We start from the raw sequence: 26,072 nt of genomic DNA, 5'->3' as shown, positions 1-26,072 counted from the left end.
TTAAAGTTTCCAGTGTGCAATACAGTACCTGCCCCAAGGCTAGGAGAAAAACAAACCACTGAGTTGTTTATAATTGTTCCTTTTGTTTTCCTGAAATTGTTTTGACACTAAAGAACACCAAGAAAGAAAAACATACTCTATTTCATGATGTGATCAATGTACCTTTCAACATTTTGGCACATATGCTAGATTCATTAAACTACTTTTGACAGCCCCTTCTGGTGTGAAATTAGAATCTATATTATTAAATACATATATATTAAACATTTAATAACTTTCAATATTGTATTAAATACTTTATATAGCTTTGAAAACTGCTTATTTTTCCATTTAATATCCCTAAGATGGCAGCTCACAGTATTTAACAAGTATACTTTCATAATAAATTAATTCAGAGCAAAAAAAAGTAAAAATTCTGAGTAGAAAATTTGCAATTTATAGCAATTACTAGAAGAACAAAGGAAGAAAGAGAACATACTTTTATTTCTATTTTTAAATGAAATCCATGCACAAAGTTTGACAGCAAGTCAGGAAGAGGACAAACCCCAGAAATTGAGAGGTAGTTTACAGTTCATTTTTATCTTTTATTTGGTCCTTTTTTCTAAAAATGTATAATTTCTTTTATCACATCTGTTATATGCTATTACAATGTCAGTTATTTAAAAAAGCATTAACATTTATTTCAATGGGAAATCGAGTGCACATCTCCCCTCATCACCCAGATGCATGTAACAATTACATATGACAAGTAGACTATACTGCTGTAGAGAGAAAACAATTAATTTACAAATGCCCAAAGTCAATGTCTCCAGTCAGGGATTCTTCATTTTAGGTTATTACAAACTGTCTGACAGGCTTCCTCATTATGCATTTCATAGGTTTGTCCTTAGACTTGATAATGAGGACTAAACTACAGAAAGGCTTTTCATATCCATTACATTTATTATATCACTCTCATGTATTCTGGTGAGCTTTGGTTTCAGAAACATGCAAATCTACTTCCTAGGGGTTCTCTTCAATATGAATTTTATAATGATTAGTAAGAGATGACCTGTGATTGAAAAGTTTCCCGCATGTATTACATTCATAGGGTTTCTCTCCAGTATGAATTCTCTGATGGGCAATACGTGATGAGCTTTGTCTAAAAGTTTTCCCACATGTATTACATTTGAAGGGTTTCTCTCCTGTATGAATCCGCCTATGTTGAATAAGAGCTGAACTTTGGCCAAAAGATATCCCACAGTCTTCACATCGATATGGTTTCTCTCCAGTGTGAATTCTCTGATGATTACTAAGGGATGAGTTACATCTGAATGTTTTTCCACACTCATTGCATTTATAGGGTCTTTCTCCAGTGTGCATTCTCTGATGTTGAATGAGAGCTGAACTTTGTCTGAAGGCTTTCCCACACACTTTACATTTACATGGTTTCTCTCCAGTATGAATTCTTTCATGAATAATAAGTGTTGAGTGGGAACTTAAGGCTTTACCACATTCATTACAATTATAAAACTTCTCACCAGTATGAATTATTCGGTGTCTATTAAGTCGTGAAATAGAAGTGAAGCCTTTTCCACATTCATTACATCTGTAAGGCTTTTCTCCAGTGTGAATTCTTTCATGTTGAATAAGAGATGCACTCTGACTGAAGGCTCTCCCACACTCACTACATTTAAAAGGTTTCTCTCCTGTGTGAATTCTCTGATGATAACGAAGGGATGAACTAGACTTAAAGGTATTACCACATTCATTACATAAGTAGGACTTTTTTCTGGAATGAATTCTCTGACATCCAGGAAGGGATGTACTGCAACTAGATGCCTTCCTACCTGGATTATATTTATAGGGGTTTTCTCCAGCATGGATTTTTTGATGTATAAAAAGGCCTGATCTTCTGCTGAAGGATTTACCACATTCTTTACACCTATAGGATTTCTCCACAGTATGTGTTCTTAAGTGTTTATAAAGGGATGTACTGAGAGTGAAGGCTTTCCCACATTCTTTACATATATAGGGTTTCTCTCCAGTATGAGTTATTTGATGTTGAATAAGTGCTGAACTTTGGTTAAAGGCTTTTGAACAGTCTTTACATTTAAATAATTTCTCTCCACTGTGGTTTTTCTCATGTTTACGAAGCGATGAAGTATTTATGAAAGTTTTCTCACACATACTACATTTATAACGTTTCCCAGCTGTGTTGGTTTTTTGTTGATTAAATAAACTGAAATTTTGTTTGAAGCTGTTTCCTTGTATTTCACATTTTGGTGGGGCTTTCTCTCTTGGGATCACCTGCTGCCTAAAAAAGACTGACTTTGGGCACAAGTTTTGCCCAAATTGAGTATTTTTATGTTTTCTCTCTATAGTGAGGATTTTCCTGTGAGTGACTGAAACTATCTGTACACTTTCTTTTTTCTCCTGCTTTTTCTCTAATCTGCCTTCATATCTGCAGGGTTTTTCTGATTTGAAGTCCCAGGGTCCACTCCTTTTGGATCTTTTCATTATCAGTTCCTGAAATGAACGATCTTGTGTTTGAGTTGACTTTGTGGTTTTATAACTGTTCTTCCATCCTGGAGAGGAAAGAAAAAACTGAAAATGTTTCATGTGATACAGCATTTGGCTACTAAATGTATAGACTGAATACTGATGGTATTCAAATAAGGTCTCAATATCTGGCCAAAAGATAATAAGAAAAACTTAGGAGTTTTAATTAAGCAGTACAGAGAAATAAGCCAACACAAGCTGAGAACAAGAGGGTGGAGAAAATACTAAACAAACCCATTTAAAGAGTGTGAGTGTAAGAGTGACCAGGAGAATCAGTTAATGGGAAAATGGAGAAGGATTAAAAGGGGAGCCATAAATTGGAAAAGGCAGTCTGGGATCAGAGTCCAAAGCCCATGACAGAATTTTAAATTATCTTCATGAGATTTCTCTTACTTGTATAATCATTCATAATCTGGAAAGTCTTCATCCCTTTTCCCTCATGCCAAATTCCTTTGTATCAATCAGAGTCCATTCAAAAGTTAACTGAGTGTTTTTAATTGTTTTGTAGAAAATAATAATATTTATTGTTAATTGGAGGATAACTGCTTTACAATAGTGTTGGTTTCTGCCATACAACAACATGAATCAGCCATAAGTATCCACATGTCCCCTCCCTCTTGAACTCCTTCCCCAACTCCCACCCCATCCCACTCCTCTAGGTTGTCAGAGCACCAGGTTGAGCTCCCTGTGCCTATAGCAACTTCCCACTGGCTATTTTACACATGGTAATCTACATACGTTAATGCTACTCTCTCAATTTGTCCCACCTCCTCCTTCTCCTGCTGTGTACAAAGTCTGTTCTCCATGTCTGCATCTCTCTTCTTGCCTTAAAAATAGGTTCAATAGTACCATTTCTCTAGATACCATATATATATTATTAATATATATTAATGCACCAATGCATAAGTATACTTTATTATTGTATTAATATTAATAATATATTGATTGATAATTATAAAATATAATTAATATCAATATATTAACACATATTATATGTAATATACAATGTATCAATTTTAACATATATTAATACATATTAATATATGTTAATAACTGTATATTAATATATTATATATTTATAATTATATTGATATTAATAATATATTAATTAATAACTAAAATGTATCAATATATTATTAATATACATTATTAATACATTAATATATATTAACACATTATAATGCATATATATGCATTAATATATTAAATTTATTTTTCCTTTCAGATTTACTTCATTCTGTATTATAGGCTCTAGGTTCATCCACCTCATAAGAACAGACTCAAATGCATTCCTTTTATGGCTGAGCAGTATTTCATTATGTATATGTACCACAACTTCTTTATCCATTCATTTGTCGATGGACATCTAGGTTGCTTCCATGTCTGAGCTATTGTAAATAGTGAACATGGGGTACTGTGAGTTTACAGTCCATTCCTCTTATTATAGGCACTCACCATGGCACTAAAATATATATATATATATATATATATTCTATACATGTAATTATACTTATCTATCTACCTATATCTAAATATATTTCACTTTCCTTTTCTATCCTAAGTATTCTTTGCAAGCAGATTAGCATGCTCTTTTAACCTACAGATCCTCCTAATGGCATCTGAATTATATACAAAATGTTTTATTAATCTTCCTCAACAAGTTATATATAAATTTTTGAACAATGTCAAATAGTTTCAATAACTTATATATTAATTTCACACACACACACACGATTCAAACACTTGTAGCAGTTGCCTCCAGGATAGTACATTATACAAGTAATGAGATGGTTTCAGAGCCACTTCAAACAGGAAGGAATTAGATCAATCTACTGAGGTAACAACAGGTAGGCATGAAACTAAAGGTTGCAAGATAGAAAAGTAACCTTGCTAATGATTCAAGCAAGAGAGGCTATGCAAGCAACATACAAAAGAGTTAAAGATCAAATATAAAAAAGGTAAAAGGGCTAACATGATAACATGGTAAAGAACAGAATTAAGTTAAATAAATTTTAATTGGGTAAGGATCAATTAATTGAATATTAAATTTTGCCAGGGGAACAGGTATACATAGAGTTATTTATTTTCTCCTGGGTTAGAGTAACCATTTCAAGGGTTCCTCTGCATCTTACTGTATTTTGACATTTCTACTTGACATTCACAATCTGTGTACAGATTGTCTCTGCTTGGTGAACATAATATAGTCTGCTTTTCTCTTTTCTTCTACCAGAGTTAACTTCTCAGTTTCCTTCATGGGTAACTTCTATTCCCCCTTTAAAAATTGCTTTCTCTAGAGTTTGGGATTTTTTTCCCTTCACTCTACACATTCTCTTTGACTAATTTTATATGCACCCATCTTTACTATTTCTTTTCCTCTTTTCCAAGGCACTGGTATTTGCCATGCAGAGCAAGTGAGAATAACACTCATTAAAAAACAACAACTAAGTATCAATAAATCATTCATTCAATTAGGGACCACATCTTCTGGAAAAGCCCACAGTGTGTATTTAGTGTAATAATAGCTTCTTTTCACTTAGCCAATCACAAAATCTTTCTGCTGTTTCAAAATCTCTCTCATCTTTCCTATTTACTGTTATGGAAAGAAGAGTTTTTGTTTTTTTTTTTTTAATTTTCTGTTCATACCCTCCAAGTTCCTTGTCCATCTAAATCTTGCTAAATATCAACTTTCAATAAGATTATTTGGGTAGAAGAGTGGGAGGCAGTCATAAAACTAGAGTACTTTCCCTGTTGGTTGCAGGCTACATGTGCTGGGGAAAAGACAGAAAGATTCCAAAATTGTGGACTGTCATTTATAATGTAAAGTTAGAGACCCTGCCTTAGTTAGAGACCTAGACTTCCCTGGTGGCTCAGACGGTAAAGCATCTGCCTACAATGTGGGAGACCTGAGTTCAATCCCTGGGTTGGGAAGATCTCCTGGAGAAGGAAATGGCAGACCACTCCAGTACTCTTGCCTGGAAAATCCCATGGACGGAGGAGCCTGGTAGGCTATAGTCCATGGGGTCGCGAAGAGTTGGACATGACTGAGTGACTTCACTTTCACCTTTATATAGGTCTGTATGTAAAGACTGCTGTTTTATGACCAACAAGTTTACTAGAGCTCTTGAGCACTGGACTCGGGTACCTAAATGGTACTCTGCTTCTCACGCTTTAATGTTTCTACCATAGTATCCTAATTCTGGTGGCTAAGTGGTAAAGAGTCCACCTGCCAATACAGGAGATGTGGGTTCGATCCCTGGGTTAGGAAGATCCTCTGGAGAAGGAAATGGCAACCCACTTCAGTTATTCTTGCCTGGGAAATCCCTTGGACAGAGGATCCTGGCAGGCTACAGTGCTTGGGGGTCACAAAAGAGTTGGACACGATTGGTCAACTTAACAACAACCAACACCACTTCTAGACTTCAGTCAGTTCAGTTGCTCAGTCATGTCCAACTCTTTGCGACTTCATGGACTGCAGCACGCCAGGTTACCCTGTCCATCACCAACTCCTGGAGCTTGCTCAAACTCATGTCCATCGAATTGGTGATGTCATCCACCTGTCTCATCCTCTGTCGTCCCCTTCTCCTGCTGCCTTCAATCTTTCCCAGCATCAGGGTCTTTTCTAATGAGTCAGCTCTTCACATCAGGTGGCCAAAGTATTGGAGTTTCAGCTTTCGCATCAGTCCTTCCAATGAATATTCAAGGTTGATTTTCTTTAGGATAGATTGGTTGGATCTCCTTGCTTTCCAAGGGATTCTCAAGAGTCTTCTCCAACACCACAGTTCAAAAGCGTTGATTCTTTGGCACTCAGCTTTATAGTCCAACTCTCACATCCATACATGACTACTGGAAAAACCTTAGCTTTGACTAGACAGACCTTTGTCAGCAAAAGTCTCTGCTTTTTAATATGCTATCTAGGTTGGTCACAGCTTTTCCTTGAAGAAGCAAGCATCTTTTAATTTCTTGGCTGCAGTCACCATCTGCAGTGGTTTTGGAGCCCCCCAAAATGAAGTCTCTCACTGTTTCGATTGTTTCCCCATCTATTTGCCATGAAGTGATGGGACTGGATGCCATGATCTTAGTTTTTAGAATGCTGAGTTTTAAGCCAAATTTTTCATTCTCCTCTTTCACTTTCATTCTTCTTCACTTTCTGCCATAAGGGTGGTGTCATCTGTTTATCTGAGGTTATTGATATTTCTCCTGGCAATCTTGACTCCAGATTGTGCTTCATCCAGCCCAGCATTTTGCATGATGTACTCTGCATATAAGTTAAATAAGCAGGGTGACAATATACAGCCTTGACGTACTCCTTTCCCAATTTGGAACCAGTCCATTGTTTCATGTCTGGTTCTCACTGTTGACCTGCATCTTGACCTGCATACAGATTTCTCATGAGGCAGGTAAGGTGGTCTGGTATTCCCATCACTTGAAGAATTTTCCACAGTTTGTTGTGATCTACACAGTCAAAGGCTTTGATGTAGTAAATAAAGAAGTAGATGTTTCTCCTGGAACTCTCTTGCTTTTTCGATGATCCAGTGGATGTTGACAATTTGATCTCTTGTTCCTCTGTCTTTTCTAAAATCCAGCTTGAACATCTGGAAGTTCATGGTTCACATACTGTTGAAGCCTGGCTTGGAGAATTTTGAGCATTACTTTGCTGGCACGTGAGATGAGTGTAATTGTGTGGTAGTGTGAACATTCTTTGGCATTGCCATTCTTAGGGATTGGAATGAAAACTGCCCTTTTCCAGTCCTGTGGCCACTGCTGAGTTTTCCATATTTGTTGGCACTGCTGAGTTTTCTGCATTTGCTGGCATATTGAGTGCAGCACTTTCACAGCATCATCTTTTAGGATTTGAAATAGCTCAACTGGGATTCCATCACATCCACTAGCTTTGTTTGTAGTAATGCTTCCTAAGGCCCACTTGAGTTCACATTCCAGGATGTCTGGCTCTAGGTGAGTGATTATAGCATCATGGTTATCTGGGTCATGAAGATTTTTTTGTATAGTCTTGCTCTCTGCCAATTCAGTCTCCACACTGTAACAGAGTAATCTTTCTAAAATTCACATTTTACCATGCTACAAACTTCCTTAAGATCCTCCAACTTATCTTCAACTTATAAGGTACACAGTACTTAACATGGTGAACAAAGTTTGTCATGATCTAACCTTTGCTCAGCTTGGAACTCATCTCCTTTCCCTGGCTTCTTGCCAGGTATGCTGAACTACATGCAATTTCCAGAGCCCTACATTTTTGTTTTTGTGTGTGTGTGTGTTATCTCTGCATATGCTGGAGACATCCTTTCCATTCCCAAATACTTATTAAGTGCCTACTATGGGCCAGGTAAAGTTCTAGGGAATGTAGAGAATGTGATGACTAAGAATTTCAGTCTTTAAGGAGCTTATACCTTGGTTTTGTGTTTTGTGTTGTGTGTGTGTGTGGAGGGGGAAGGTGTGACAAATAATAAGTAAATAAATGACAACCATATGGATGTGTGAAGCACGAGCTTCCTAGGCAAAGCAAACAGCAAATTTCAAAGTGTGGTGACTTCTGAGACACAGCAAAGAGGCTGTGTGGCTACTAGAGTGCATTGAGCATGAGAGAAAATGGTAAATAATATTGAAGCAATAGGTAGAGGCAAGTCATATAAGGCCTAACAGGTGATGTAAGGACTCTGGAATTTTATCCTGTGTATGCTGGGAAGTCACAGGCCATTACATCCTCACTTAAGTTGGCTACTGTGTAGAGAACAGTGTTGACACACAAGTAGAAGCAGGGAACAGGGAAGATCACGAGGCTCCTGTAGTTAAGTAGGTGAGAAAGAAGGTAGAGTTATGTGGTAACTGCATTCTTATCACCTACTAACGGAAGTGGAATTGCTAGTTGACTGTGTGTGTTAAGAACTAAAAAGTTAACCCTGATTGTGCCAAGATGGAGACTATCTGGGATTTAATAACTACTTTTCATGGAACAGGAATAAAGCCCCACTGGAGTGCACAGCGGAGAAGGCAATGGCACCCCACTCCAGTACTCTTGCCTGGAAAATCCCATGGACAGAGGAGCCTGGTAGGCTGCAGTCCATGGGATTGCTAAGAGTCGAACATGACTGAGTGCCTTCACTTTCACCTTTCACTTTCATGCATTGGAGAAGGAAATGGCAACCCACTCCAGTGTTCTTGCCTGGAGAGTCCTATGGACGGGGGAGCCTGGTGGGCTGCCGTCTATGGGGTCGCACAGAGTTGGACACGACTGAAGCGACTTAGCAGTAGGAGGAGTGCACAGAAGAAACACTGGGAGAAACATCAAGTATAGAAACACTTTTGAAAAGCTTTGTTTAAAGGAGAATAAAAAAACAGATTTGGGCAGTTTTAATTTTTTAATGGAAGTAATTACAGCTACAAGGTTCCATACCAATAACAGGAAACTCATTTCACTCTACTTCAAGTGCCAATACCTTAGTCCAAAATTCATGTTTCTTGCTGAAGGGGACATGAGTCCTGGATTGTGGACATCCTAACTGTTCTTTATGATCTGTTGAAAGTTTCTGGTTAAGTCTACAGATGTGTCTCCTTAAGTGCAGTTCAACTTCTGCTCTTCTCAAGAGTCAAGCCTAGGCCTGAGCTATGTCATAAACAAGGCTATAACTTAGGTCAGAAGTTTAGAGACCAGGTGATTTTGCCAATGACTACCACCCCAACTAAAACCTGTCATTAGGTCTAGATTCTTTTCCCTTGGTGCTTATGAATCTCTGTGCATCTCTCTTCAATCTTCTCTTCCCACATGATTTCATCCACTCCCACACCTCCGATGTCAATGACTATACTGACTCTCAAAACACTTTACAGAGTTATTTCCAGTTGCCTGCTAGATTTTCCATTTGTGCATTTTTCTTCAAATTCAGTTTGTCCAAATCTGAAACCAGTGCATTCCTTTCAAACTTTTCTTTCTGTGCTTCCTAGGTCTGAATTATATCATAACCTCCTCAGCTCCTTTGCCATAAATTCTTAGTTTCATCTCAGAACCTTCTCTCTCCTGCATTCCATGTCTAGTCAGTCATCAAATTCCCTTAAGTTGTATCACTAAGATGTTTCTAACAACCATCATTAATAAATCCAAGTTCAGGACCTTCTTACTCTATAGTGACTATTGCTATTGACCTTCAATTTAATCCTTTGATCTGTTTTTCACCTTTCCAATATTACTTTCTACCAAATTTAACCTTCTTACTATATAGAACTCTTATTTCAAAAAGCATTGATTGTACTTTATTTAACTCATTCTTCAAATTTTTAAAAAGCACCTACAATATGTTAGGCTCTATCCTAGGTACATGATCCACAAGACATTTCAGATCTGGTAATGAAAAGAAACAGTTAACTTCTTGAAGGAGTTCACTGTTTTGCATTAGAGACAAAAAAGGAGTAGGCAATCACATTGCAATGTGATAATTTATACAACAAAAACACAAGACAGAAATGGATACAAATGTGAGCTTAGAACACATCCAAACTACCCTCAGATAGTAGTGAGTGCAAGCAGGGAAGGCATACAGGTGTGGTCAAAAGTTTGGGGAAGAAATGTCTAAAATGGGATTTTAAAGGCTTAGCCATAGGTTAGATGGATGGGGTAGTGTGAAGGCTAAAGGCAGCATTAAAATCTTTGAACCCAAGTCAACTTTCCAGACCTATATCCTTCCCCACCTTATTCTACAGGTGTTCAGATTCAAAATTATTCCTATAAAAATGTCACATGCATTTGAAGTCTCAAGACTTTTCACAGTCAGAGAACTGAGGGAGCTATTTGCTGAGAATTAAACATAATACCACAATGGGGATAGAACTACACATCTGAAAATGTATTCCATAATGCTTATATGTTCATGAAAAAGAGAAATGCTGTTTTAAAAATTTTGTTGTTTGTAATTCTAATTTTTAAAGCTTTGTATTACAGAAAATGTTCAACACATACAAAAGTAGAGTGAATTGTACAATGAATGGCCAAGCCAGCATTGACAATTACTAATGCTGTTACATTCATTACCTTTTTATAGGTAGAATCGTATCACCAAAAAGATGTGTTGAAGTCCTAATTTCCAGTAACTCAGAATATGACCTTATTTGGTAAGAGTAACTTCACAGATTCAATCAAGTTAAGATGAGATGATTAGTGTGGGATCTAATATGACTGGTGTCTTTATAATAGGAAAATTTGGACACAGGCAAGCACAGAAAGATCATGTCAAGATACCCCTGGAAATACCAAATAACAACAGAAGCATAGACTGGAGTGATGCAGCTGCAACCCACCACGAGAAGGTAGGGAGAGGCAAGGAAGGACCCTATCCAGAGTTGCACAGAAAGCATAGTCCCACAAAACTGTGAGACAATAAATTTCTGTTGCTTAAAGCCACACAACCATGGTACTTTGTTGGAACAGGCTGAGAAAGCCAAAAAGTTCACTCAGGTTTTTCTGTAAGATGTTATGGAAAAGCTCAAATGAACTTTTTGGCCAACCCAATATAACTCCCTTACATCTCTTCCATTAGAGTATGCTAAAGTATGCTAATGCCCTATTATATCATTTCATCAATATTTCAGAACACAGTTCTCAAAGATAGGAATTCCACTTGTAAACACAACCACATACTTTTACTATATCCACCAAAATCAACATAATTGTTTGAAGTTATTTTTGCCTGTAAGATAGTAAATGTTCTTTGCTCAAATCCAATGTGCTTCTCAGGGGTGGTTAAAACATCAATAAACAATTCTTAGATACCAACTGGGTGTCCTACAATTCAACTCTAACATTATCTATAATACCTAGTATGCATGCTCAGTCATATCCAACTCTTTGTGACCCCAAGGGCTGTAACCCAGCAGGCTCCTCTCTGTCCATGGAATTTCCCAGGCAGGAATGCTGGAGTGAGTTGCCATTTCCTACTAAAACCTAGAGATAGTATCATAGCCCACAGGTTATGGGCTCAGTTCTATAAGACTTCCCCCTGCCTCCTTCAGACATCTGTCACAAGCCCAGGTTATCATCTGTACTTCTGACCAATTGGCTATAAATCAAAGGTTCCCACAACCCCTTTCTTAGGTTTGATTAATTTGCTATAGTGGCTCATAACTCACTTTTGCTTACTAGATCACCAGTTAATTATAAGGATATACCTTGAGAAGAACCAGATGGAACAGATGTACAGGGCAATGTATGGGGAAAGGGCATGGAATTTCTATGCCCTCCCCAAGTGAATCACTCTCCCCAAATCTCCACATGTTCAGCAACTCAGGAGCTTTCTGAATCTGTCCTTTTGGGGTTTTATGGAGGCTTCATTACATGGGCATGATTAATTACATCATTGGCCACTGGCAACTAGTTCAACCTCCAGGCCCCCTCCCCTCCCTGGTGTGAACTAAAAGTTTCAACCCTTTCATCACATGACTGGTCCTGGAAACCAAATCCCATTCTAAGGTAGGGTCCAAGAGAAACATCATTAACATAACAAAGACAACTTTGGGACCCTCATCACCTAGGATTTCCCACAGTTTTAAGAACTGTACCCAGGTTCAGGGGTAAAGAATCCTCCTGCCAATGCAGAAGACGCAGGCTTGATCCCTGGGTCGGCGAGATCCCATGGAGTAGGAAAAGATAACCCACTCTAGTATTCTTGCCTGGAAAATTCCATGGACAGAGGAGTCTGGTGGGCTGCAGTCCATGAGGTTTCAGACACACTGAGCACTCATGCACCAAATGTATATTTTTTATTATAAATCATAACACTGATATAAACCACTACGGATCTTTATTTAAACTGCTGTGATTTAAAGGCAATTGAGATAATTCTTCTCTATGTGACTAAACCACGACATGATATACTATTAGAGTCATTTGTTTCATTTTGCTTTTAATATTTATGGAACACTTTTTCCAGTTTTATTTAATTCTATCCTTATTCTCTTAATCTTTTTTGTTTTTCTTCTTTCACCTTACAGGTAACCTTTTTTATTGATACATGTGTGCATGCTAAGTAACTTCAGTCATGTCTGATTTGCAACCCTATGAACTGTAGCTCATCAGGCTCCTCTGTCCATAGGATTCTCCAGGCAAGAATACTGGAGTGGGTTGCCATGCCTTCCTCCAGGGGATCTTCCCAACCCAGGGATGGAATTTGTGTCTCCTGCACTGGCAGCTGGGTTCTTTATTGATCTGCTTTTATCTTTTTTTTTTTAATACAAGCAAATACACACTTTTTCTTTTTTGGTATCTCCTCTTTTCTTTGCTATCTATATTTTTCCTCACTTAGTAATATTATCATTCCACAATGGAATTTATAGAGATCTCCCCTCATTCCTTTTCACAGTTGCAAAGAATTTCTTGGTGAGAATGTACCCAGTTTATTCAAGAAGATTTCTTGATGGATAGTTGGATTAACTGGGTTAACATTACCCAAAGCCACACACAATCAAAATCACCTCTTCTGCCTAGAAGAGAGCCAGCCGAAGACCACAGAACTACTCCTTCGAGTGAGAAAGCCCTCTATGAACTGACATGCAAAGAGCTTCAATATATACCAAGTGAAAGGGGTAGAATAATGTATGCCGTATAATATAATTGGAGTGGACAAAGGAAAAAAAGAAATATGTATGTATATTTCCATATAAGAGCTCTGCCAGCTGCTGCTGCTACCTCCTCATCACATCTCACCTTCTATAGTATCCTCCATGTGTTCATTTCCTCATGCACCTCTCATGGGCTCATTTTTGGCTTCTGTTCTTACCACCACTCTCTTTAAGGCAACAATGACCTCCATGTGAAAAAAGCAAGACGTGCTCTTCAGTCCTCACCTAACTCACGTTTCAGCAGCAGCCAAGAGTGACTCCTCCTTTGCACTGAGAAGTTCTTTGCCTAAGCCACAGTAGGCAGCTGCCGGAGTTCTCGGCCTGAGCTCGCCTCCACATTCTCCTCATGGTCCACCAGCCTCAGTTTCCTTTGCAGCTTTTCAGTCTCCTTTGTGCACTCCTTTTCCTCTATCTGATCTTTAACCCTTGGAGTTCCACAGGGTTGAGTCCTAGGCCCCCAATTCTTTTCACTCTGTACCCTTTGCACAGGCCAGGTTCATTTACAGACATATTCTAGGCAAGACTTCTCTATTCTCCATACCTAATTATACAACATCCTACTCAAAACAGCAATTAGATGTCTCAAAGACAGCTCAAATTCAACAGGCCTAAAACTGAATTTATGACTATTCCCTCCTTCCAACCTGTATAACCTATAAATGGCACCAGTTCTGAATCAAAACTTTAAAAGGCATCCTTCATACTTCTCCCTCAGTTAATCGATTACCAAGACTTGTTTCTTCTAACATCTAAATAAGTCTCAAATTCATTTAATTTTCCCCACCTCTATTGATACCATCCTTTATGAGCCTTGACTTCAATGACACTAGACTCCTGAGTTTCCTTCTATAGTACACCTTATTTTTATCATCCCTACAGGTTCATTTCTCTCTACCTAGCCATGAAATGCCAGAGTTTCTCTAGATTGAGTCCTATTCTCTTTCTTGCTCTTGCTGTACCCTGAATCCACTCTACAGGTTAACTCAAACTCAAGCATTGCTTCAATTATCTTTTAGTGACCGAGTCTTCACATTTAATGCTCAGTGTATATTATGAGGGATGGAACTCTAAATCTACTAGGCTATTTGACATCTTCACTTGAATACCTGGATCAACCAAAAGATGATTCAATTTAATTCATCTAAAACCATATTTATACTAACCCCCAAATCTGATCTCCTAGCACCACTATCTCAGTGAATGATATCACTGTCCATCCCAGAATAGGCCACAAACCAAGCGAAGCATCCTTGACAACTCCATCTCTTCTATCTTCCATATCCGATCCATCTCTAAGTCCTGCTGCTTTTATCTGCCAAATACCTCTGAAATTGGTTCCCTTTTTTCTAGCTCTGTCACCACTACCTAACGAAGTTATTCATGGATTCACTAACTGGGAGCTGACTCTAACCAAGCACTACTTTAAGTACTGAGGAGATGGGAACAAATAAACAGACAATCCAGCATAAGGGAACTTACAATCCAGCATAAGGGAACTTACAGTCCAGAGTAAGAGCAGATAATACATAAATATGTACTATTTTGCAGTGAGGAGTACTCAGAGAAAATAAAGTATGGTGAAGGAAAAAAGAATGTGGAGGATAAAAGACCATGTTCAGATGAGCTGTGACTAATTGATAAAGTGCAAACTGAGCAGAAACCTATATAGTACAAGGAAGTGAGTCATATGGGCTCCTGGCTGCCAGGAAGAAAAATGGTCCAGGAGAGGAAAAAGCAAGTGCAGAGGCCCTGACGTGGGAGCCTGTTTGGCCTGCCTGACAAACTACAAAGAGACCAGGGTGGTTAGAGTTCTCCAATACAGGGCAGAGAGGAAAGAGATGAAGGTGAAAAGGTAGCCAGAACCAGACCACAGAGGCCTCTGAGGGCCATGCTGGGGGCTTTATATTGTGTTCTATGTGACAGAAGCCACAAGAGGCTTGGGCATGACAGTAAGATAACCTGATCTACATTTTAAATAAACCATTCTAGCAGCTACAAGGAAAAAAGATATTGGTGGCAGGAGGTGAGGGCAGGGGACAAGCACAAGACTAACTTAAACATATTAAACACACTTTCACCTTGTAAGGAATCCACTGTTTAAAACCACTGCATGCTCTTTAATTAGATTGCTGCTATATCCTCTACAGCACTTCTCTGCAAATTAGAAAAAGACCCCTACTCTCTGTGCAGATGCAGCCCCAACAAATCTCAGCAAGTTGAAGGCAGCCCACAAATGACTGCTCAGCTGACCATCTGGCCAGGTTCAATCTGCCCTGAATTCTTGCATAAATACAACAAAGGAAGAGAAAAAAAAACAAAGAAAAGCACTTTCTCATTGGAGGGAATTGTTTACCCAGATCATCATTGGGTTTTTAAATTTTCGAATTAAAGAATATTTTTACATTGGGTGTAAACCAAACTCATGAGATGTTCAAGTTGATTTAATCACATTATTCCTGTATGTGTGTGTATATATATATACCACTGCATGCTATAGCAACAATCTAATGAGACTGCTCCCTGAAAGGAAAGCTATGACAAATCTAGACAATGTAGCCCATATAGTCAAAGCTACAGTTTTTCCAGTAGTCATGTATGGATGTGAGAGTTGGACCATAAAGAAGGCTGAGTGCCAAAGAATCGATGCTTTCAAACTGTGGTGTTGGAGAAAACTCTTGAGAGTCTCTTGGGCAGCAAGGAGATCAAACTAGTCAATCCTAAAGGAAATCAACTCTGAATATTCACTGGAAGGACCAATACTGAAGCTGAAGCTCCAATACATTGGCCACCTGATGCAAAGAGCCGACTTAATGGAAAAGACCCTGATGCTGGGAAAGATTGAAGGCATAGGAGAAGGCGATGGCAGAGGATGAGATGGTTGGATGGCATCACTGACTCAATGGACATGAGTTTGAACAAACTCTGGGAGATAGTGGAGGACAGAGGAGCCTGGCATGCTGCAGACCATGAAGTCAAAGAGTAAGACACGACAGAGTGGTTAAACAACTATTATACACACATACACACATATACATAATATTTCAGAAAACTGATTATAGACTTTGGACTCATTTCTTAAGGAAGAGACTCAGATGAGATGTGTACCTTTTGAGCCATTCCCTCCTATCTCTCAATATAAAACATATGGATCCAAGGATGACAGTTTGTTTTCCCTTTTTGTTTGTTTTTCCTATTTATGAATAGTTTTGAAGTGAAAATAATATTTTAAAAAACATATTTGCAGGCAACTAGAGATCCTAGGCAGAGAAGGCAATGGCACCCCACTCCAGTACTCTTGCCTGGAAAATCCCATGGATGGAGGAGCCTGGAAGGCTGCAGTCCATGGGGTTGCTGAGGGTCGGACACGATTGAGCGACTTCACTTTCACTTTTCACTTTCATGCACTGGAGAAGGAAATGGCAACCCACTCCAGTGTTCTTGCCTAGAGAATCCCAGGGACGGAGGAGCCTGGTGGGCTGCCGTCTATGGGGTTGCACAGAGTCGGACACGACTGAAGTGACTTAGCAGCAGCAGCAGCAGCAGAGATCCTAGGAGTCCTACCTCGGAAGCATAAGCTTTTCTGTCACTGGTTGTTCAAAGGGTTGGTTTTTGGCTTTGGTTTAGAGTTAATAATCGAAGTGCTTCCAAGAACATCCAGGTCCTTAACCTGAGCTCCCAGGGAAGTGAGTTCCTCTTGGAAGGAAATTGTTCCGAGGGTACTTTAGCCGAGGAAGATGGGGGATTCACCAGGGGTGCAGGAGGGACACGACACATGCCAGCACTCCCAGGACACCCCATCTGACTGTCACCTTTGACCAAAGAGAGGAAGTTCATTGCATCAAGAGAAACGCACACACTGGTTGGCTCTGACGTCTTTACTCCCTCCAGACACCCACTCAGAGTTTTCCTCCAACATCCCAAACCTAAGAAGGACTCCAGATCTCTGCTAGGTGGCCTTGGGGTCTCTCTGGACAGCTTTGGACTCCAGTCATACTTTCTATTCAGTTTAATCCAACTAATACTTCACTCAGGAAGGGGGACTCCTCATGGATCAGAGTCTCCTGAGGTGAAGGGAAAGGGAACAATTCTTCCTTTTCTTCCTCTGATCTTTCATGCCAGACTCGGCCCACACCTCACAGTGGGACTGATATCCTTCCTAACTCTTCACTGGTTCCTTGCTGCCTGAATTCTCTGTTTACTCTGTGGTGGTCTCCAGGAATTCCCACAAAATTAGTGTATTTCTCCCAAATTACAGTTAAAAGATATAAACAGAGACAAGTGTGGTTTCCAGCTCAAAAGATCTCACCTTGTACAATCTCACTTTAGGAAGAAAGTGTTCTAAAGGTGTGTGGGCTTTAGGGATGGATATAGCCTGTCCTGCAGTCCATCTGCTGGTGACTTCTTCTCAGGCTCAATCACAGATTCTTCCTTCTTAACCCATCTCATAAACACTGAGGTTTCCTAGGACTCTTGTCTGCTCCTCTATTCCTCTACCTGCACAGTTAAAGACTTCAAATGCCACCTTTGCACTGACGCCTCCCTGACCTCCCTGTTCAGTTCCAACCCATAAATTCTTTTACAGCTGTTTACCGGTAACCTGTACCTGTATTTTGCTCACATCTCAAATGAAACCCATCCCATACCAAACTTGTCCTATACCGTTAAAAAAGGGGCCCCTATTTTTTCCTCCTGAACCCACTGCATGTGCCTTCTAGGTAATGTCTTGCCTACATTATGCAATAATCTCCAGAAGGTTCCCACCTCTAATTTTTCCTCACTTCAAATCTAAGCCCAACAATGTTTCTGAAGTGACCATTCTTATTAAATTCAAATTACAAAATAAGGACTTAATTAATATATTCTCTGTGAAAATTTTAATTATATTACATGTAAATAAAGTCGCTTTTCATCATGTCCATTCTCAATCCTAATCCAAATGGAACTAGTTACCAGGTTAGGTGTCCCCTGACTTTTCTCTCAGGACTTAGACACCTAGTATGCATACAGACAAACATACATGTAAGTTTCTCTAGACATAAATGGTGACATGTCATAATCATGCTCCATGATGCGCTTTTTAGTCCCTTACATGCCTTGGAGCTCTGCCTCCACCAGTGCTCCTGCTTTATGACTGTGGTGTTATCTGCCAGTGTAGGTGTGCTCAGCGTCTTTAGGTATGATTTTATCGAAGGTTATCTATAGTGTCTCAGACTGAGGCCATTTTTTCTAGAATATGAAGGACTATATAATTCTTCAGTTTAAAATCCTTGAATTTTGTCCAGTCAACCATGGACAGCTCCCATCCCTAAGAACTGAACCAAAGCGCTTCATAGTGTGGCCCCCACCTGGCTTTCTAATCTATTTCCTTCCTCATCTCTTTCTTTTCCCATGATCCTGGGCTTCAGTCAGAATGAATCTGCTGCAGTTCCTTCAATACACTAAGCTTGCTGAATGAATACTTAAAAATGCGGCTCTCCTCTGAAACAACAGGAAAGAATAAGAAAAAAGATCCTGAGAGATTCACCTGTGAAGTATCAGAGAAACAGAGGAAGCTTGCAAGTGGGGGCCTTGGCATCCCTTCCCTACCACTTCTTGAGCACTGAGAAGCCAGAAAAACTTCCCTGACCAACATCTTCAAGTCACACACCCACTCATTTACCAGACTGCTGCCTGCAGAGATTCCCCACCCACTCACCTAGAGAGGAGCCTCCAGGGCTTTCTTTCTCTACCTTCCAGGGATCTTCTCCTTGCTGCAACAGGGAGATCACTTTGGGTTTGGGAAATAGGTGTCCTGCTCATAGAGCAAAAAAGAAAACAAAAAGACTTGATTTTGCCTTGATGCAAAGAAGACTCTGAAATCTGAGTAGAAAACTCAAAGGATGATACAAAGAACTTCTGTGGGGTGTTTGGGTTGTGACCCACGATGTGAGGGCGTATGTTAGGGCAAAGGCAGGGGACAACGCAACATTTAGTTGTATGTCAGTGAGGCATGATACTTGTACAGCCTTGATTAATAGGGAAAACAGTTTTCTATACAAGAGGGAATATGCACACTCTTAAATGCATTGTTATACATACAGACTAAATTAACATTTGTAACAGGTATCTATGGAAAGGATTATGTATCAAGAAGCTTGTCTAAAATGAGAAAACACTATCTGACCCCTTTGAAAGATGGCAGCGGTCAGCAAACTATGGGTCTCATATGCCAAATCTAGACTACCATCTGTTTATGTATGGCTCTTGAGCAAAGAATGGTTGAAAAAAAAAGAATATGTTAGAGAGACCATATATGGCCCACAAAATCTAAAATACTTACTCCCTGGCCCTTTAAAGAAAAAGTTTGCTGACCCCTGTAAAAGAGAATTGAGAAAAGCAAGTGTTGGGTCAAAGAAGAGGGTTGAGGGATGCTCTGTTAAGAGATGAGCAAACACATCAAAGCTCAGTCTCAGAGGGAAAACAAGGGAAGTGCCTACAATGAGGGAATTTCTAATGTGCAGCTCTGTAGACTGTCCCATCCAAGGGGCAATTCCATGCCTGTGAGGGGGAAAAAGTTTTTCGGATTTATTTATGGAGATCCAATTTGTACAGTGCTAAGGCAAAACAAAACAAAACAAACAAAAAAAACCCTCAGATAAAGTTTTTAAATGACCCAGGGCTTTTATCCAGGGAATCAGGTACTGAGGTATCCAGATTTCTGAATTCTGTATCTACAGGGGAAATTTCCTTACCCAAGGAGACAAGATTATTATAGTTCTCCAGCATCACATCTTGGTACAAGTTTCTCTGAGGAGGAGCCAGCTTTCTCCACTCATCCCGTGTAAAGAGCACAGCCACATCTTCGAACGTCACTGACACCTGTAGAGACAAGCCATCCCAGCTCAGCCAGGACCACCCATCACACAGGGTGAAAAAGGTGGCAGTGGGTAGTAGATGGGCTACCATGAAATGCTTCTATACTATTCTGGGTTGTGAAACTTCCAGATCATTTGTTTAATGAACAATTGACCTGTGACAAATATATACTGAGTAGCATGAAGTATGAACCAGGCCCTGTTAACCACTACAAAAGATGTGTGGAGGTATTAATGCCATTAGTTGGAGTGTCAATTAGAATAATCTTTCTGATGGCAATTTGATAACACACATTACAAGCTTTAAAATGTGCATATTCTTTAATGCTCCAATTACTGTATTTGTTTGATAATGAACAGTGAACAAAAATGTACATAAAAGGATGTTTATCATGGTCCTAGTAACAGCAAAGAAATGGAAACAGAAATAATCACTGAGAGGGATTAGTTTACATAACTTAAGGCACTATCTTTGTGCTCCCTGAAACTTGAAGACAGTAACAATGGAAAGTAAAACAGCTATCATTTATTGAAAGCTTTTTTCAGGCCAAGTACTATTCTTAGAACTTTATACTAATCTTTAGTATAAACCTTTATTTTGTCTTCACAGCAACCCTATGAAACTGTCTCCATTTTACACATGAGAAAGCAAAGGAGAAATTTACCCAAGTCACACAGTTGGTATGAAGGAAACATCACTCTCTTGCAAGTCTCTTCAACTCTAAATACAGTACTATTTCACTTTTGACACCAGATGTGGGGGGTTTTCCATACACCAAGCAACTGTGCAACACCAGCTGGGTGTCTTACAAGGATACTCAATTCTGACACTGAGGATAGTGTCAGATCCACAGGTTAAAGGGTCAGTACCACAACACTGGCCCCTCTTCAGTGTCAATCACAAGTCCAGGTTGTTACCTGTGTTTCTGACTGACTGGCTATAAATTGGAGGTTTCCACAACCCTCTCCTAAGGTTTGATTAATTTGCCAGAGTGGCTCACAGAACTCAGGAAAACATTTACTTACTAGATTACTGGTTTATGATAAAAAGAATGTAACTCAGGAACTGGCAGATGAAAGAGATGTACAGGGAGGGGGTGCACCATGGATTTGCCATTCTCTCTGACTCTTTAAAATGTTCACCAACCTGGGAGAACTCTGAACCCTTTTGGATTTTCATGAAGGTTCATTACATAGGCATGAGTGATGAAATAATTGACCATTAGCAACTGATTCAACTTTCATCTCCTAGGGTGGTGGTGGGTATAGGGGGGCAGGACTGAAAGTTCCAACCCTTTAATCGAGGTTCCCTGGCAGTTAGTCCCCATCTTTAGGTGGGGTCCAAAAGTCACCTCATTAACTCTGGTGTGAATGAAAGGGCTTGTTATGAATAACAAAGTACATCCATTTTGCCTTCATTGCTCTGAAGTAATTTCAGGGATAAAAATCATTTATTACTAATCCCTTAGGAAATCACAAGGGTTTTGGAAATTATTTGCCAGAAACAAGGACAAAGACCAAATATATACTTCATATTATAAGTCACAATATCACAGCTGGTCAGTGGTAGAGATAGAATTCCAATCCAGGGAACATCCAAGGCTTCATACTTAACCACTCTGCAAAACTTCTTCTCAACGCCTATGTAACAGGGTTAAGAAATAAATGAGATAATCCATACAGTGAAGATAAACAGTATTGATGTAACGCAACAATGTGAATGTATTTAATGTCAATGAATTATATACTCAAAAATGGTTAAAGTGGTAAATTTAATCTTATGTATATATTATCACAATGAAAAATTAAAAGAGATCAGATCTGGTAGACAGTGCCTGAAGAACTATGGACGGAGGTTCATAACACTGTACAGGAGGTGGCGACTAAAACCATCCCCAAGAAAAAGAAATGCAAGAAGGCAAAGTGGTTGTCTGAGGAGGCCTTACAAATCTGAGAAAAGAAGTGAAAGGCAAAGGAGAAAGGGAAAAATATACCCAACTGAATGCAGAAGTCCAGAGAACAGCAAGGAGAGAAAAGAAAGTCTTCTTAAGTGAACAATGCAAAGAAAAGAAAAATACACACATACATATGTACATAAATAAATAATGAATAAATAAAGGTACATAGAAAATTATTCTGAAGGCTGCATACCAAAGGAATGACCATTATTTTGTCCAGGGGATGTTGGGGTAAGAGTGATTTTACTTTCTTTTTTATATATGTATTTTTTATTTTCTGAATTTTTAAACATTAACATCCAGTGCCATATAATAAGATAATTTATTGGCACAGGGGAGGGATACAAGAAATGATCTTTGCCCTCAAAAGAAATAACAATCCAATTGGCAGACAGGAAAAATGCATGAATAATTTGAGCAATGAAAGAAAAAAGTGTTGCTAGACAAGACTACATACCATTTCCTAGTTTAATCCTCATTTTAGAGATGAGGAACATAAGATCCAGGGCACATACTTTATCCAGGGCAGAGACAAGACAGTAACTGAAGTTTTCTTTTAACCCAGCACTTGGTGGGTATATTCTCTCTCTGGTCTTAAATGTCCTGTCACTGAGTTTTATACACAAGTCCATGTAGTACTGATGTACAGGCAGCAGGTGAGGTTAGGGAGAAAGGTCATACAGGACTTCTACACTGGGACAGAGAAGATTTGGGGCAAGAGAGCAGCTTGGCTCTGCTGGAATGGAATGTGAAAGCCTTAGAAGAAAGCAACCCCAATGTGCAAAGGCAGGTCCTAGCCATAGGCGCAGAAGATCAACCACCACATTTCATGGGTCCAGAAAATATACAATATCCCATTGCAGACAGCTCCGGTAACTTGGGGGTTAGGCTTGCCCTGTGTTCTGAAAAGAGGTACAAGAGGAATGACTGGACAATAACCAACATGAACTTAGAACCTGGGTTTGATTTCAGATTACCTGACTTTGTTGAGCCTCAGTGGCAAGTGTAAAATGGGGGTAATAACTTCTACTTTGCTGTAACAGTGAGAATAAAGCTAAAGCCCTTGGGATATTCCCTAGCAACATCACCTATTATGGTTAGATGAGGAAGGACACTGTACAGGCATTTCTATCTACCAACAATAATAGTATCACATATTATATTATTATCATTCAGCCACCACAGCCATCACATGCTGCTGCTGCTGCTGAGTCACTTCAGTTGTGTCCGACTCTGTGTGACCCTATAGACGGCAGCCCACCAGGCTCCTCCATCCATGGGATTTTCCAGGCAAGAGTACTGGAGTTGGGTGCCATTGCCTTCTCCCAACCATCACATACTGAACATCTATTATGTGCCTGGCCCTGATCAAAACTTTTTCTACACACTAACTCCCAGGATCCTGTCATCTATGCTAGGAGGTAGGTATGGTTGTTGTTTTCTTTTCACAGGTGAAGAAACTGAGGCACATTAACAGCAACAGAGAAGATGGGCACAAACCTGGCCATACAGCTCAAAAGAACCACTCAGTAATCACTGTATACCCTGCTCTCCACTACTAATATCCTATGGAACTCTCACTGCTGCTTCCTGAGGAGTCTTCTCTCTACTCTTGGAGTCAAGAGACTACTCTATCTATGTCCCCTCCAACATGGTTATCCTTTATTTGCACACTGGCTCACCTGGATGGGGTCCCACTCTCATTTTCACAGCATAAAGATGAAAATGGCAGGTCAAGATCAGTTTTCAAGACAGTGATGGAAACAAGCTGCATGATCCAGAAAGTTAAGAAGGAGAAAAAACTAAAAACTACGGACTGGGCAAAGCCTTGGAAAGTATCATGAGGATTCTCAGGGGTGGAAAGAAAAAAAGAAAAAGAAAACCATTCTGGCCAAGGGTAGGGAGGGGGACATGAATGAGCAAAGGGAGTATATCAGAAAGGAACTCTGTCAAGAGTATATGTTTGTTTGTTCTGACCCCAAGTGGTATAAGACATGTGGTATCTTACTTCTCAAACCAGTAATCATATAGTAAATTGAGGTTAATGACTAAAAGAGCACCTATTAGGGAAAAAAAAAAAAAGAGAAACACTAGACATGGATGCGGAGAAGGCAATGGCACCCCACTCCAGTACTCTTGCCTGGAAAATCCCATGGACGGAGGAGCCTGGTAGGCTCCAGTCCATGGGGTCGATAAGAGTTGGGCACGACTGAGTGACTTCACTTTCACTTTTCACTTTCATGCATTGGAGAAGGAAATGGCAACCTACTCCAGTATTCTTGCCTGGAGAATCCCAGGGACAGAGGAGCCTAGTGGGCTGCTGTCTATGGGGCTGCACAGAGTCGGACACGACTGAAGCGACTCAGCAGCAGCAGCAGACATGGATGGGGAAGGATGGGGTGGGGAGGGGGAAGGCAAATATTCTCTACAGAACCCATCATCCACCACGGTGGACCAGTTGTAAGAGTTCTTTCAACAGAAAAGGACTTGAGCTCCAAATCCTGGCGAAAACTGTATTAGGTAGAGAAGTTTACTTTGAGGGTTAAAAACCCCACCTGTCCCTAAGACTTGAGATGACAATGAACTCACCTGAGACCTTGCTTCCCTCTGTTCAGTAGCCATATCTTCTTTCTGGGCAGTGTCCCCTGAGGATGGGTGAAGTCTCCAGAAGCCAGATCTGAGGGAAGACAAAGCGAGCCAGGAGGAAGCCCCTTGTTTTCCACCCCTCTGAATCAGCAGCTCTGAATCATTTACACTCCCTGAGAATGATGCCAAGTGTCCTCAGAGAAGGAAGTCAGAAGCAGCCAGGGGTAGACAGGACCAGACAGAGGAGTTGGGTCATCCTGTTCCCGGCCCAGCTCTTTCCCTGGCTCAGTGAAAAACGTCCTAGGACTCAATCAGCAGCAGCAGCAACTCCTTGAGCCTCAAGAAGTGCCAGGCACTACCTGCATTACTGAGCATGGTTGACACTGTCAGCTCCCATTTTACAGATCAGGAAACTGAGGGCAGAGTGGGAGCAACTTGCCAGGGAGGCTGGCATCTGCTCTAAACTCCGTGCGTGCATATGTGACAACTTTTCTGCATTTCGAGTCTTCCCACCCAACTCGTCCTCCTCCTTGCAAGGAAATAATTTCCAGATTTTTAGAGAAAACTGCTTTGGAAAGGGAAAGTATCAGTACTCCTATGGCGGAGGAGGCTGCTGTCTTGAGAAACAAGGTACAGACAACCAGAGACCTGGATTCCAGTCCTGATTCTGCCACTGGGGGAAGCCGGCGATTCACTTCTCAGGCAAAACAAGCCTGTCACTAGGGAGAGCTGCGGCGACGGTAGGGGAAGGAAATTATTTTCTCACGTTCACTGCCGGCCCAGAGCAATTCAAACGCCGGAAGGAGCAGGGCAGGTAGCGCGAGGGGAACCTATCTGGAGGAAGCAGGAGGATGGCTGAGCCCGGCCAAAAGGGAGGAAGTGTCCGACTTCTGGCGTTCAGGGCACGTCTGTGGGAGGCGGTGGCGTCAGGAGGACGGAGCCCGGATGCCCGGCCCTCGGCCCGCTGGCGCCCACAAAGGCCCAGCTTGCTCCTGCTGGGCCTGTGTCCCGCGCCCCAACGCATCCTCCCGAGGCCGGGTCTTCCCTCCCGCATCCCGCCGACCCTCCGCCGCTCACCTCTCCTAGGCCTCTGGGGTTCCGTGGGCTGCAGGCGGGAGGCTCCGGAACTGCCACAGCCTGACAGCAGCTTGGGGTCTGGACTCGCCCGAGGTGCTGCCTGGGCCAACCTCAGGTCGGGTGGCTGCTCACGCCAGCTGCAAAAGCTGGGCACCCCAAGTAGGTACAGGAGGGGCGGGGCAGGGACTGTCGCTATACCCCTCTGGGAAATGTAGTTCACGTGAGAACCCAAGGATTCTGGGACGTGTAGTTCGCTGAGCTTGTCTGCGAGGAGAGGGCTCGTTGAGCTCCTTACTCGCACAAACCCAGACCCCTGTTCGTCGTCGCGCTTTGTGGGCTGCTGACTCCTGGGTTCCCAGTTCTTCTGCGAGGAAACGGACGTTCATCGAGGACAGTGTCTTGTAGCTCTGCATCTGTGTAAATGATAGGTCAAGTA

The 26,072-nt window shown here is 40.6% G+C and overlaps 1 protein-coding gene across 6 annotated transcripts; it reads right to left on the bottom strand.

Moving 5' to 3' along the window:
- Positions 1 to 461: 461 nt before the first annotated feature.
- Positions 462 to 25,833, bottom strand: ZNF354A (zinc finger protein 354A). 6 transcript variants are annotated; one of them, XM_027546765.1, is made up of 5 exons: positions 25,637 to 25,822; positions 24,563 to 25,467; positions 19,893 to 20,019; positions 18,857 to 18,952; positions 462 to 2,567 (listed from the first exon to the last, which is right to left on the bottom strand). In XM_027546765.1, the coding sequence occupies exons 2-5, from the start codon at positions 24,593 to 24,595 to the stop codon at positions 1,003 to 1,005; spliced, it is 1,821 nt and encodes a 606-aa protein (XP_027402566.1). In that variant the 5' UTR covers positions 24,596 to 25,467; positions 25,637 to 25,822; the 3' UTR covers positions 462 to 1,002. The 6 variants fall into 6 exon arrangements, with proteins under 6 accessions (XP_027402566.1, XP_027402567.1, XP_027402565.1 ...); XM_027546766.1 differs by having other exon boundaries at positions 24,563 to 25,393; XM_027546764.1 differs by having other exon boundaries at positions 24,563 to 24,650.
- Between the last annotated feature and the right edge of the window lie 239 nt (positions 25,834 to 26,072).

Source organism: Bos indicus x Bos taurus, chromosome 7 (genome assembly GCF_003369695.1).
Source record: "Bos indicus x Bos taurus breed Angus x Brahman F1 hybrid chromosome 7, Bos_hybrid_MaternalHap_v2.0, whole genome shotgun sequence".
NCBI classification, from domain to species: Eukaryota; Metazoa; Chordata; class Mammalia; order Artiodactyla; family Bovidae; genus Bos; species Bos indicus x Bos taurus.
The sequence above is the reverse complement of the archived record's forward strand: the minus strand, read 5'-3'. Positions and strand labels throughout refer to the sequence as shown.

Excerpts from the sequence above, each read along its gene's own strand:
- ZNF354A (XM_027546765.1), bottom strand. The coding sequence starts at position 24,595 with ATGGCTACTGAACAGAGGGAAGCAAGGTCTCAG. Across the intron at positions 20,020-24,562 it reads AGAGGGAAGCAAGGTCTCAG|GTGTCAGTGACGTTCGAAGA; the intron begins GTGAGTTCATTG and ends TTGTCTCTACAG. Across the intron at positions 18,953-19,892 it reads TAATAATCTTGTCTCCTTGG|GACACCTATTTCCCAAACCC; the intron begins GTAAGGAAATTT and ends CTCTATGAGCAG.